Source organism: Brassica napus, chromosome C6 (assembly GCF_020379485.1).
Source record: "Brassica napus cultivar Da-Ae chromosome C6, Da-Ae, whole genome shotgun sequence".
NCBI classification, from domain to species: Eukaryota; Viridiplantae; Streptophyta; class Magnoliopsida; order Brassicales; family Brassicaceae; genus Brassica; species Brassica napus.
Window position 1 is genome coordinate 2039769 of NC_063449.1, and position 14972 is coordinate 2054740.

The following is a 14972-nucleotide window of genomic DNA, read 5'->3' on the forward strand; positions in this document are numbered from 1 at the left end:
TCGTAGGGAGTTATGTGCCGGTTTCTTTTCACTAAGCACGTGCTTTGGTGGTTTTGGTCCGAGATTTTCTCGAGTTAACGGTAACTTTTCGCAGGAACCGCCATGGCCAGATCCCTACTTAATCTCTATTTTCCCAATTTTGTGTCCTCAATCTCTATTCTGTACCTTTCTCATGGGTGATAATTTACGTTTAAAGATGCAAAACATAAATTTGGGTGCTGATGATGAACCGGTAGCTATGCCTCCGGCGATGTGTGTTCAAGCGGTGGCGGTTAACCAGTTCTCTTTGGTGGTGGTCCCTCTCAACCTGAGGAAACAGAACCTGCGGGTGATGTCTCAATTACCGCGTCTCTGGGGTGTTGATAATGCGGTGGGCCGAATCATTGCGGCGAATCGAGTTCAATTCATTTTCCAATCGGAGGAGTCTATGTTAATGGTAACTCGTCGTGCCCCTTGGTCTTTTGCTGAATGGATGGTTACGGTCAGTCGTTGGTACCCGAACATCGCAGACGAAGACCTCAAAATCATTCCTTTTTTGGTTCAAATTCGGGGAATTCCGTTGGAGTTCTTAACTCGTAAAGTGGTGGAGTTTATCGGAGGAATCTTGGCTCCGGTTTTCAATGTTGATTTTGATGAAAACTCTACAAGGGTTGATTTTGTTCAAGTCCAAGTGCTCTGGAACGTGGATCATCCGTTACGTTTTTAAAGGAACTATTAGTTCACTCCTGATGTTAATACTCTGTTGTCTTTCAAATATGAGTGTCTGCGCAATTTTTGTCAGAATTGTGGGCTTCTCACTCATGAAAAACAGGAGTGCCCATTAGGTTTTGATGATGACCAGTTGCCTTCTGACCCTGATGATGACGATGATGAGGGAGGTGATGATGGGAATGGTCCGGGTCCTACTGAAGTTGATCTCCACAACAAGACTGGTGCACTTAATGATCAGTCTGGGCCATCTAAGGATAATGTTACTGATGAGGAATCAATGCCAATAGTGAGTGATGTTACGCTGGGCAATAATAAGAGAAAGCGTGATCAAGGGTTGAGTGGTGATGAGGAGAAGTCTGATGGGCTAGCCGTTCCAGAGGTTGATGATGAGATGTTCTGGAAATATGCTCCACTATCAGTGGTGACGGCTGAGTACGAGCGAAGAATGGGAGCTGAACGTACATAGCGTAAGCACAACTTCATTGAGGACCTGATCAATCAAGTGGATTCTGACTCCTTGTTTGGTGATTTCAAAGGCGACCCACTTGATCTGATTTCAGAAGGAGAGGAGAGTGATCATATCATTCTGGAAATGGAGGAACGTCGTGGAGAAGGTTCGGTGTATGATTATTTCCCTTCTCTGAATAAGGGTAATCTCTTTGTGGAAGATCAAAATGTTCAGATGGTTGGGAGCGTAGATGAGGTTCCATCTCTAAAAAGACCTCGTCAGGAGGATGATTGCGTTGATAAATACCAAGTGGGTAAGAAGATTGTCTCTGCAGAGTTCTATGCTTTACAGAAGATATGTGATGATTACGATCAGGAGGAGGAGCTTCTTCAGGATGCTAGTGACCCAGTAGACAGAGGCACGGTGGGCCCGGTACCACCACCAGTCCCATGAGAGTCGAGGTGTGGAACTGTAGAGGCTTGGGACAGCGCCTCACAGTTCGACGTCTAAAGGAGATGCAAAGGTTGTATCATCCAGACTTGCTGTTCCTGATAGAGACTAAGCAGAAGAACGACTACGTAAGGGATATTGGTGTTTATTTAGGATTTGATCAGATGGTGTTGGTTCCTCCTGATGGTTTAAGTGGAGGCTTAGCTGTATTTTGGAAATCTTATGTTTCTGTTTCCTGTATTTCTAGTGATGCAAGACTTCTTGATTTGAATGTTCAATATAAATCTTTTAAGTATTATCTTTCCTGTATTAATGGTCATCCTATACCAAAATATCGTAACCATCTATGGAAAAGAATACAAAGGATTGCAGTCACTAGAGCAGGCCCTTGGATGATATGTGGTGATTGCAATAAGATTGTACATCCATCAGAAAAGAAGGGTGGTCGAACAAGGCAGATCATTAGTTGTAATGATTTTAATACAATGATCAATGTATGTGATATGAAGGATGTTCCAGCAAAAGGAAACCCGTTTAGTTGGGTTGGTAGAAGGCAAACTGAGGTTATTGAATGTTGCTTGGACCGGATAATGGTAAATAAAGAATGAATACGACAGTTTCCAGTGATAGAATCTGAGTTCTTAGAATTGGCAGAGTCAGATCATAGGCCCATCATCGTTACCATCAACTATACTCAAAACGTATAAGGAAATGGTGTTTTAGATATGATAAGCGTTTGTTTGGTGAGACTGATTTTGTTGAGACAGTAACTGCAGCTTGGGATCAGACAGCGCGTTTGTAAGAATGGAATAGGAAGCTTGCCTACTGTGGAGGTGAGATGGTGAGATGGAAGAGGAGAAATCAAACAAACTCTGCAGTACTGATTTAGGAGATCCGAGAAAAGATTGATATGGCATTGAGAAATAGTTCTATATCAGTGGAAGTGATTAATGAGTTCAGGCGAGAGCTTAATAAGGCTTATGCAGCGGAAGAAGAGTATTGGAGGCTTAAAAGTCGAAATAGATGGTTGAATTTTGGTGATCGAAACTCAAGGTTCTATCACGGAATGGTCAAAGCTAAACGTAACCACAATAACATTAATGGAATGTTTGATGGCAGTGGTATTCTTCATACTAAGGATGAAACAATTGCTCAGATTGCAGAAGAATAGTTTTCCAGCATGTTTTGCTCCTCTAATAGAATGGATGGGAATGACATTATCTCACATATACAACAAAAGGTTACCTCTGAAATGAACCAGTTTCTGTTAAGAGAGGTAACAGAGGATGAGATTAAAAGAGCTCCTGGACCAGATGGTTTCACTGCTTCTTTTTATCACCAGTTCTGGAATGTGATAGCTCCAGATGCTTGTCTTATGGTAAAAAGATTCTTTGCAACAGGGAAAATGGAACCAAGTATTAATAATACTAATATATGTCTGATTCCCAAATTCCCTGGAGCTGCTGATATGTGTAACTTTCGACCTATTAGTCTATGCTCGGTGGGTTATAAGTTAATCTCCAAGATTATGTGTTTACGATTGAAGTCTTGTCTAGATGGGATCATCTCTGAATCGCAGGCTGCATTTGTTCCTGGTAGGCAAATATCAGATAACATCTTTGTTGCTCATGAGTTAATTTCTGCTCTACACTCTAAGAAGGATTGCTCGGAGAAGTATGTTGCAATTAAAACTGATATTAGTAAGGCCCATGACCATGTAGAATGGTCTTTTTTGGAAGCAACAATGATTCAGTTGGGATTCGATATCAAATGGGTGGCTCTTACAATGGAATGCATCCATACAGTTTCTTACTCGGTGTTGATAAATGGATTCTCCTATGGTCACATTGTTCCATCAAGAGGCTTAAGACAAGGCGATGCTATGTCACCTTATCTATTTCTTCTTTGTGTGGAGTTTTAAGTCAAATGCTTGATAGGGCCCATACAAACCACTCTTTCTCTGGAATGAAACTAGCTCGGAGATGCCCGACAGTGTCACATTTGCTGTTTGCTGATGATTCGTTATTCTTTTGCCGAGCAACTACTGAAGATATAAGCTGTATGGCTGAGATATTATCCCAATATGAAATGATCTCCGGCCAGAAAGTTAACTATGATAAATCTTCCATTATCTTTGGTAAGAGAATTCCTCAAAACCTGCAGTCACAAATTCATCATATTATGAAGATAACGGCAACTGGTGGAGGAGGTAAATATTTGGGTCTTCCAGAGAAGTTTGGTTGAAGTAAGGTATCTGATTTCTAGAGTATTGTTGATAAGGTTAAAAATCAGATATCTCCTTGGTATAATCAGTTCCTATCTCCTGCTGGAATAGAAGTACTGATTAAATCTGTCTTACAATCAAAGCCAGTTTATCCGATGAGTTGTTTTCTGCTTCCTAAAACAACGTGTGATGCTATTAATTCTCAGGTCTCGGGGTTTTGGTGGGGGAAAACAGATGGTAAGCGTAAAATATCATGGATCTCCTGGAGAAGGCTTAGTTTACCAAAGAGTGAAGGAGGAATGGGATTTCGAGATTTGAATGCATTCAATATAGCTTTACTTGCTAAACAAGCTTGGAAAATTCAGGAAAACCCTAGTTCTCTGCTGGCTAGATTATATAAAGGTAGATACTATAATTCGTCGACATTCTTACAGTCGACAAGTTTAACTACGTCGTCATATGGATGGAGATCCATCCAAGCCGGTAAAGAACTATTGAACAAAGGGTTAACCATCCAAATCGCTAATGGAGAACATACTCGAGTATGGGAGGATCAATGGCTACCGGTGCTTCCTCCTCAAAAGGTTATATCACCATGTTTAGTTCCTGATATGAAGGTCTCGGTTTTGATAAATCCCTTAACTGGGACATGGGATGTGGATAAGCTAAACCAGTTTCTTCTACCAGTAGATATTGATGTGATCCTACGAATTCGTTTGTCTCGACATAATTCTCATGACAAGTATATTTGGCCTTATACTATGAATATGTAGTACTCTGTGAAGTCAGGTTATTGGACCGCTACACATGACTTCTACGCTTATTGTGCAACCTTCAGGGTCTCTCCTCTTGAAGAAACAAATCTGGAAGTTGGATATATTACCTAAAATTCAACATTTCCTATGGAAAGTATTATCAGGAGCCCTTCCTACTTATGTCCAGCTTTGCTCACGAGGTGTTAATATTGATCCTATATGTCAAAGATGTTGTCTAGAGGAAGAAACAATTAATCATGTTTTGTTCATCTGCCCTCACGCTTTTGCTATCTGGCGCTACTCGGGTTTGTCGGTTAGGAATCTTCAGTCTGATGATTTGGAATCTAATATTCTGGTACTGTTGGATATCATGAAGAGTGAAGAAATTGAGAATTCTTTAAGGAGGCTTCCATTCTGGTTAATGTGGATTATTTGGAAATCAAGGAATGAGTTTCTATTTTCTCATAGAAAATGTTCATCCTATGGAAGATGCTTTGAGAGCCCAAGCTGCAAATCGAGAATGGGTGGCAAATAAAACTATTTTGACTGGTCCAGTACCTACCGTGTCAAGCTTTAAGTTACGAACCGCCCACATCAGGATGGTTGAAGTATAACTTTGATTGTAGTTTTCATCGAGAAACTAATAATGTTGGTCTTGGTTTCATAGTTCGTGATGAAAGAGGAAACTTCTTGGTTGCTGGTATGGGTAAGATGAGTAATGTATCTAGCTCTTGGATTCCTATATGCAGTTCAACAGATTTGGATCAGAGGTTGGCGACATGTTTGGTTTGAAGGGGATAGTTTGGAACTGGCAAGAATCATAAATCAAGTTGTTGATCAACATGTTCAACTAGGCAACATCCTTTATGACATCAGATACTGGATCTCACGTTTACCCATCTGCTCCATAGGATCAGTTAATCGCAAGAAGAACACGACGGCTGATGCTTTCTCTAAACAAGCAGCTGAGATGATTACTAACTATGCTATGTTATCAACTCCGCCTTCTTGGCTAATACATTACTTGTATGAACCGTATACCATTTGATTCTTAAAAAAAAAAAAAAAAAAAAAAAAAAAATCTTTCAGATAGCAGCTACCCTTTCGACAAAAATCTTGCCGTTTTATTTCACTCGCCTAGATTTTAGGTTTTTTACACAACGAGAACATTTCTGTTTACCTACTACACTTGGCAGCGAGAAATGTCCGGCGAATCGGCGGTTACGGCTATGGAGAGGGCGACGGCGGGGAACCAAAATTCCCTTAAGATTAACTCGAACAACGCCGATACAAGAGATATGGAGCTCCAGATTCTTGCAGCAATGCGATCCCGCGTAACCTACCTCAGAAACAAAGCAGAGTACACAAATCTTCTTCTCTCAGTCTCTTCTATTTCGTAAATTTTCAGTGTGGCATTTTCAATTTCATTCTCTGGGGTTGAAATTAGGGTTTTGAAAAGTTTGCTCTTGGATTTGGATGATTTTACTATTCATGTTATACATTAAAGGAATGTTGTTGAATATTAATTTTGCAGCTCGGTGACCTTCGCGAGTGTGCGGAGGCTTCTGGAGGAAGACATGGGATTGGAGAAATATGCGTTGGATGCGCATAAGAGCTTTGTCAAAGACAATTTGGTTAAGGTATCTCTTTCCCTTTGTTTTCACTTCTTATGCCATCTGAGCGCACATATGTTTCTTCTCTTGATGGCAGTGCTTAGAGGATCCTGGTGATGCTGATGGCGCTTCAGATAACCCTGAGAAGAAAGATGATGTGACTCCAGTCAAAGAAGAAGCAGTTGCATCGGAAGAGCAAGAGCAAGAGTTGAAGAACGTTGCAAGAGAAGCCCTGATGTGTGATATAAAGAGAGCCCTTCACAAAAGAGCGTCTTTTATTAAGGCTAATTCAGAGTAAGTTCTCGTCTTTTTCATGCCTTGAATTCCTTTTCTGTTTGGTAATGGCTTGATTTTTATTTCAGGGAAATTACAATGGCTTCACTTCGTCGACTTTTGGAGCAAGACCTTAGTCTAAAGAAAGATTCTCTTGTTCCCTTCAAGAAGTTCATCAACAAAGAACTAGATGCTGTGAGTAGGCTAAATTGACTATGTTACGTCTTGAGTATTGCTCAGAGGCAGTCTTTTTGATAGTTTTATTGGCTAATTACTAGGTACTACAACCTCCTAAACATTCGACTAAGCCTACTGGGAAAAGTGTAAAGAAAAAGGTCAAGAGCACAGCATCTGACAAGGTTGGCAGTGAAGATGATTCTGATTCAGATGCTGAGGAAGTGGCTGTGAAGACCCAGAACAGAAAACGAAAAATTGCAAGTGGCAAACCGGTGGCTGGGAAAAAGAAAGCAAAACTTACGGAAGCAGATTCAGAGAACGATAGTGAAATGAAGGCTGAAAAACTGTTGAAGGTATAACGTATTGGTTGTGAATCTTTATATGCAGTCCCACTAAATACCTTGTTCAATTTTACCCATGAGGTTTTTGCTTTTGTATTATTCAGCAGCAGGGAAAGGAGACTCCAATAACTGTGTATGGAAAGCGTGTCGACCATCTCAAATCGGTCATCAAATCTTGTGGGATGAGGTTCTTAATCAAACTTAGTAGATCTTTGAAAAAGCTCTATGTTCGTTCATACTCACTGATTTTTGTTTTTGTTCTTTTCTTGGCAGTATTCCTCCTGTCATATACAGGAAAGTCAAGCAGGCTCCTGAAGAGAAACGTGAGGCTACTTTGATAGAAGAACTTGAGCAGATACTTGCCAAAGAAGGACTGTCTTCAGATCCTTCAGAGAAAGGTAGTTTTATGCTGAGAATGATCTCTTTTCCTTGGAAGGAAACTTATATTTGTTCGTTTTATCAATGAGTTCAATAGTTGTTTGCAACAAATCTGTTTCTAACTTGCGATGATCATAACGTTTATAAAAGCATGCTGATCTTTGTAGTACGTGGGGAGCCTTGATATGCCTATAGATATTTTGTAAACATATTATGAATAAACTATCTGGCTTTAATTTGACAGAGATCAAAGAGGTTAAGAAAAAGAAAGAAAGATCAAAAGAGCTTGAGGGTATTGATACAAGCAACATTGTATCGAGTTCAAGAAGAAGATCTGCCACAAGTTTTGCACCACCTCCAAAGCCGAAAATAACAAGTGAAAGCGAGAGTGACGAGGAAGAGGAAGAGGAAGAGGAAGGTAATGAAGAAGCTGGGGAAGGAAGCCAAAGCGAAGAAGAATCAAACAACGGTAAGAATCTCTCTTTCTCTCTCTCTCTTGTAAATGACCAATGGAGCTGAAAATTTATGGTCATTGGCTTTGTTTGCAGAGGATGATGGTGGAGAGGAAAGCGAATGATTTGTATGTTTACTTACTGTTCTGTCGTAAGAAATACATCATCCATTCTAGCTTAGATCTGTATCAGCTGTACTTTAGTGACATTTTGTTGCTTTTTTATTATGATTCTGTTGCAAATGGAATTGGAACACTAGTTGGATAAATAAAAGACACTAGAGATTAGGATGAATATCAACTAGCTATATACGTCATCAGCTACAGTGATTAGTGTTATTCCACAAATTCTACTACATCTGAAGGAAACCCAAGTTGGATAATGAAAAGACACTAGAGATTAGGATGAATATTGAAAATATCATAGTAGCTAATAACTTGTCATCAGTTACAGTGATTAGTGCGATTCCACAAATTCTACATCTGAAGGAATCATATTCTTCTTCTTTTTTACATCTAAAGGGACACTAGAGATTAGGATGAATATTAAACATATATAAAATGTCATCAGTTAGACTTAGTGTGATTCCACAGATTCTACTACATCTGAAGGAATCGAATCATATTCTGAATCGCTGAAACACACTTTATTTGAACGCATCCCACGATGTGATCAAAATATGAATAACAATAGAGTTGATTGATAGCTAAACACATCGAATATGGGATGCAATGCAGCAGCATCGAATATCAATTCAGTTTTGTTCTTTTCCGACAAATAATAAACACAGGGAATCTAGACATCCTTGGTGGCGGCATCCTGAGTCGCCGAAAGAATAAGCCTAACATGCGTAGCAAGATCTGTGACATGTTTATCCTTAAACCCTGGTTGATTGGAAGAACACACATGTATTTTAGAAACTAAAACCCGAAAGACATGTGAGTAAATAAAAAAAAAACTATTTTTACCGAGTTGGACGAGAGCCTCTTCAAGGTTGAACAGATAGTCTCTGTTTGGCCCTGAAGGTCCTTCCGCTTTTACTATCTGTCTACATTAGTGTAAGAAACGAAGATCAAAATGCAGTCTTGTAATTTATATGACAGTGGCAAGAACCTAAATGAAAACCTAAACCACCTACTTGGCAATGTCTTCAAAAGGAGCTGGTCCTAAGTAGTTGTTGTTGCTCTTCTTGTCAGGAGAAGCTATATATCTGAGTAAACAAAGAAGAGAGGTCTCGACATAATTATTCGTTTGTCATATTTATATGCATGATGTGTTACACAATATATTAGTTTCTTACACCATCACTCCTGATACAGCTGGTTCTGAGTCATTAATGTCCTGACAAACAAGTAAGCATTGTCATCACCAGTAACCAACCATATATTGAAGTTAGAAGAAGTCTGGACCTACTGTGAAGAAATCAAGATACTCTTTCTGGTCATATTGCTTCTCCCTCACTTCCAGATGCTGACAAGACAATTATCCTCAAAGATCATACACACACTAGAATATTAATCAAAACAGAAATGTAATAATCACTTACTAATAAAGCATCTTTTTTGTCTTCCTCTTTGGTTATCTTGTAAGCAACTCCCCACTGTTTTTTTTTACCATTTATAACAAACGTAAAAACATTGGACTGTTCAGCAATAACGCAAAATATTAATCACGACTTACACAGATTTCTCCAGGTGCAGGCTCTAATGTCACTGTTCTTCCCGGGAATTCAGGGGTTCCTCTATGGTCAGTGCTGCCTTAATTGATCCACATCACATTAATTTCTCGTCTATAAAGATAGATTTAATCACAGAGTAAGAGAGCGACCTTGGTGGAAAACACGGCGATAGTTTTTGATGAAACCAGGAAGACGATCGTCGAAAGGAAAACCTGTTTTCCAAATTAGAGATCCGTACCCAAATACCCACATCGCCATTTTTTCCAGGTGAGATGGAGAAAGAGTAAGATTCCGATTGGAGAAGACAAGTGACCCAATTACATGCTTCTCACATGTAGTAGTTAAACGACGTCACAAAAAATATGTAATTGAACTTTAACAAAGTTACAAAATAGACCCCCTCTGTTTTGTGTAATATCCAAAATGGGTTAATTTGTGCAATAACCAATTTTTTAATCGAAATGTAAATGAAGTGTTGGGAAAATATTTCTGTTATCACTGTCGACCAGAAGGTCCATATATATACAAGGTATTAGACCGTCATAAGGTCATGTTTATCCTAATAAGATAAAGATAAGGATAAACACTATGTTACAGATATACATGGAATATATACTAGATAAACACATAGTCTCTGGTTGTCTTTATCATGTCCCGGATTGAGCCTGCAGTACGGGCTGGTCCATGGTCGATCATCATTTGGTTTATAACACTCCCCCTTGATCGACACATCCGGTACAGGTCGATCATCATTCTGTTATCATTACTGTCGACCAGAAGGTCCATATATATACAAGATATTAGATCGTCATAAGGTCATGTTTATCCTAATAAGATAAAGATAATGATAAACACTATGTTACAGATATACATGGATATATACTAGATAAACACATAGTCTCTGGTTGTCTTTATCATGTCCCGGATTGGGCCTGCAGTACGGGCTGGTCCATGGTCGATCATCATTTGGTTTATAACACTCCCCTTTGATCGACACATCCGGTACAGGTTCGTTGCATGCTTAATGTTGCCTCATTAAAACCTCTCCTGAAAAACTCCAAAACCAATGTGGCAAAATGGGAAACCAAGGACATGAAAAAGAGTACAACACATGAACTCCCCCAGATGAATGCATCACTGTAGTAGACGCATTCCCATCTGGTATCCGAGTCTTCTTGAACGTTGAAGTTGCCTATGACTTGGTGAAGATGATCAGCTGGATTCTCTTTGAATGAACTTGTAAGTCTTGGACGTTGGTATGTCTTTTGGAACTCCATTAAGATGTGGTCAGGATGTACATCTTTGCTGCTGATCACTCCATGTCTTGGTTGAACTGATGGTGCTTCAAACGGTGCTCGGATGGACTTTATAATCTGCAATAAAACTTTACTTGCAGGTCCTTTTTCATGTCCCACGGATTCTCTTTGGTTATATGGCTTTCCCAAAACGTGGACATTCAATATATATTGAGTCATAGACCCAGAACACATACGAACAACTTTACTTCATATCTTTCGTTCATTCGGACTTATATCTCTTCGTATGTGCCAATGGCTTTATCCATTGTAACCAATCATTCTTTATTTTCTTTTGTCGATCCATGTTCACTACAAGAAAACGTGCCCATAACAACGAACATTTACGAAGAAAATATTTCGTCGTAAATTTACATGGGCTTTACAACGAAATTACGAGGAATCTAACTTTCGTCGTAAACGCCATGTAAATTTACGACGAAATCTTTACGACGAACTGATTTCGTCGTAAACTCCTTGTAAGTTTACGACGAATGTACGTGGAATGAGAAATACGTCGTAATCATTACATCGACATTACAACGGAGCATGTTACCGTTATATTTAGGTGAAAACGTGTATTAAATGTGCTTTAACTTACCTAATTTCGTCGTAAAGTCGTTGTAAATAATATGTTAAAACCATGTAAAATCCATGTAAAATATTCCTTGTAAAATCGTTGTTATATTTCAACTACCCAACTCGAAAATTTCTCTATATATATGTCATTTCCCACAACTCTCTTCCTCACAACACACAAACGGGAGAAAAAAAATCCGAAAAAAAATCAGAAAAAAAAAGATTTCAAAAAAAAATCTAAGAAAAAAATGGCCGGTGGCGGTAGTATTTACGAGTTACGGAGTTGGATGTATTTGCACAAAGATTCCGACGGGAGGGTGACGAACGCATTTCTGAGCGGGCTAGAGACATTCATGCACCAGGCGGGCTGTACACCGATCACACAGGAAAGCGGTAAGATGTTCTGCCCCTGTCGGAAATGCAAGAATTCAAAATTTGCACGTAGTGAAACTGTATGGAAGCATTTAGTAAACAGAGGATTTACACCACAGTACTACATTTGGTATCAACATGGAGAGGGTTATGGGGGAAATGAAGCTAGTAGTAGTAATAATAATTTTGAGGATGGTCATCATAGTGAAGAACCGAATCATTTGCATAATGAATATAATTATCATCAAGATCATGAGCAGATGGTAGATCATGATAGGGTTCAAGATATGATTAGTGATGCATTTTTAGAAACAACTACAACAATAGCTGATGGAACTGGAAATGTAGAAGAACCTAATTTGGATGCAAAAAGGTTTTATGAAATGCTAGATGCTGCAAATCAACCAATCTACACTGGTTGTAGAGAAGGTCTCTCTAAATTGTCTCTAGCAGCTAGGATGATGAATATTAAAACGGATCATAATTTACCTGAGAATTGCATGGATGCATGGGCGGAGTTGTTTAAAGAGTATTTGCCAGAAGACAACGTGTCTGCTGAATCTTATTATGAGATTCAGAAATTGGTTTATAGTCTTGGGTTGCCTTCGGAGATGATTGATGTTTGCATCGACAACTGCATGATCTACTGGAAAGAAGATGACAAGTTAGAAGAGTGTCGATTCTGCAAAAAACCACGATTCAAACCGCAAGGCCGTGGGAGGAATAGGGTACCGTACCAAAGGATGTGGTACCTACCAATTACAGACAGATTGAAAAGATTATATCAATCTGAGAGGACTGCTGCGTCGATGAGGTGGCATGCGGAACATGTCCAGAGAGATGGTGAGGTTGCACATCCATCAGACGCAAGAGCGTGGAAACATTTCAACAAGGTACACGCAGATTTTGCTACAAATATTCGGAATGTCTATCTTGGGTTATGCACCGATGGATTTAGTCCATTTGGAATGTCTGGTAGACAATATTCTTTGTGGCCAGTCATTCTTACGCCGTACAATTTACCGCCGGATATGTGCATGGAACAAGAATTTCTATTTTTGACCATATTAATCCCTGGGCCGAAGCATCCAAAACGGTCTCTTGATGTTTTTCTTCAACCGTTGATAGAAGAGCTAAAGCAATTGTGGTCAGAAGGGGTGAGGACGTACGATTGTTCCTTGAAAAACAATTTTACGATGCGAGCAGTTCTGCTGTGGACGATAAGTGATTTCCCTGCTTATGGGATGTTGTCTGGCTGGACAACACATGGAAGATTATCTTGTCCATATTGTCTTGGATCGACGGATGCTTTTCAACTGAAGAATGGTAGGAAGAGTTGTTGGTTTGACTGTCATCGTCGCTTTCTTCCACTTGCCCATCCGTACAGAAGAAATAAGACATTGTTTCGGCACAAAAAAATTGTCAGAGACGGTCCTCCTCCATATCTCACCGGCCAGCAGATCGAAGCAGACATTGATTATTACGGAGCTCAGGAAACAGTTAAAGTTGGAGGAAATTGGCATGTTCCTGGAAATATGCCTGATGGATATGGTGTGTCTCACAATTGGCATAAGAAGAGTATATTTTGGGAGCTACCCTATTGGAAGGATCTTCTCTTACGCCACAATCTGGATGTCATGCATATTGAGAAGAACTTTTTTGAGAACATCATGAATACATTACTTAACGTCCCTGGGAAGACAAAAGATAACAAAAAGTCAAGGATGGACTTACCTGATATTTGCTCAAGAAGTGAGTTACATATCAAGAGCAATGGAAACGTTCCTGTTCCCATCTTCCGGTTGTCATCAGAAGCCAAAACAACCTTGTTTGACTGGGTTGCATCAGAAGTTAAGTTTCCTGATGGTTATGTTTCAAATCTGTCAAGATGTGTTGAACGAGGTCAAAAGTTCTCCGGAATGAAGAGTCATGATTGTCATGTGTTTATGCAACGACTACTTCCATTTGCTTTTGCCGAGCTCCTTCCAGCAAATGTCCATGAAGCACTTGCAGGTAATTATAAAACGTTAATATATATACATATGTTATGAAATGTTATTAATTTGATTACTTTTGCAATATACAGCCATCGGCGCTTTTTTCAGAGATCTCAGCACACGTACGTTCAAGGAAGAAGTCATCGAACAACTTCATCATAACATTCCGATCATATTGTGCAACCTGGAGAAGATATTTCCTCCTTCATTTTTTGACGTCATGGAGCATCTAGTTGTCCACCTACCGTATGAAGCATTGCTTCGTGGACCTGTTCACAACGGATGGATGTATCCGTATGAGCGACAGATGAAACATTTGAAGGGGAAAGCAAGAAATCTTGCAAAGGTGGAAGGTTCAATAGTTGCGGGAAGTTTGACAGCCGAAACATCTAACTTCACATCATACTACTTTGCTCCAACTGTTCGTACGAGGAAAAGAGTTCCTAGAAGATATGATGATGGTGGAGTACCGACATCATATCCAATTGATGGTGTTCCTGACATTTTCTGCGAAATTGCACGGTTTGGTGGTAAAACGAAAGAAGTATGGTGGTCATGTGAAGAGGATAAACATAGTGCCCACACTTATATTCTGCTCAACTGCGAGGATGCAGTGACCCGTTACTTTGAAAGGTAAATATTTTGTGAATGTTAATTATATGAATTGCAGTTAATTATGTATGACTTGATTATTTGTTTAATTTGCAGCATGTTTGTATCTCAAGTTGAAGAAGCAATACCAGGAATATCTGCAACTGATGTGGACACACGTAAAGATAAGCACTTTGTCAAGTGGTTAAAATCACAGGTACGTAATATATCTCATACATTGATTAATTAAGTAAGTGTTTTGATACTTCAATATTAATTAAGAATAACTGCTTTTGGCAGGTTGATTATGACGATCCTTATTATCCCGTATGGTTTCACGAATTGGTTCAAGGTCCAGTTGCAAAGGTCACCACATCACCTATGTATTTCACACGAGGATTTACCTTTCACACATACGAGTATGGGAGACATCGGGCAACGAGTAACTACGGAATATGTGTGAAAGGTGAAACGGACTTTTACGGGATCTTGCAGGAGATTATTGAAGTGGAATTTCCGGGGTTATTGAAGCTAAAATGCGTCCTCTTCAAATGTGAATGGTTCGATCCTGTTGTGAACCGAGGGATTCGGTATAACAAATTTGGTGTTGTGGATGTCAATTTTGGGAGAAGATACAA

The 14972-nt window shown here is 39.4% G+C and overlaps 2 protein-coding genes across 3 annotated transcripts; one reads left to right on the forward strand and one right to left on the reverse strand.

Annotated features, from left to right (window-relative positions):
- The first annotated feature begins 5696 nt into the window (after window positions 1-5696).
- Window positions 5697-8116, forward strand: LOC106350694 (topoisomerase 1-associated factor 1). Of its 2 annotated transcripts, none has more exons than XM_048761228.1 (9): window positions 5697-5948; window positions 6123-6228; window positions 6299-6495; window positions 6564-6669; window positions 6753-7004; window positions 7097-7179; window positions 7266-7390; window positions 7615-7839; window positions 7919-8116. In XM_048761228.1, the coding sequence occupies exons 1-9, from the start codon at window positions 5791-5793 to the stop codon at window positions 7945-7947; spliced, it is 1281 nt and encodes a 426-aa protein (XP_048617185.1). In that variant the 5' UTR covers window positions 5697-5790; the 3' UTR covers window positions 7948-8116. The 2 variants fall into 2 exon arrangements, with proteins under 2 accessions (XP_048617185.1, XP_048617186.1); XM_048761229.1 differs by having other exon boundaries at window positions 7100-7179.
- Window positions 8117-8453: 337 nt separating this feature from the next.
- Window positions 8454-9896, reverse strand: LOC106381093 (gamma-glutamylcyclotransferase 2-3). The gene is made up of 8 exons (XM_013820956.3): window positions 9650-9896; window positions 9503-9579; window positions 9369-9422; window positions 9236-9292; window positions 9123-9163; window positions 8961-9032; window positions 8791-8870; window positions 8454-8706 (listed from the first exon to the last, which is right to left on the reverse strand). Exons 1-8 carry the CDS (start codon window positions 9756-9758, stop codon window positions 8618-8620), a joined length of 579 nt encoding a protein of 192 aa, XP_013676410.1. The 5' UTR covers window positions 9759-9896; the 3' UTR covers window positions 8454-8617.
- Between the last annotated feature and the right edge of the window lie 5076 nt (window positions 9897-14972).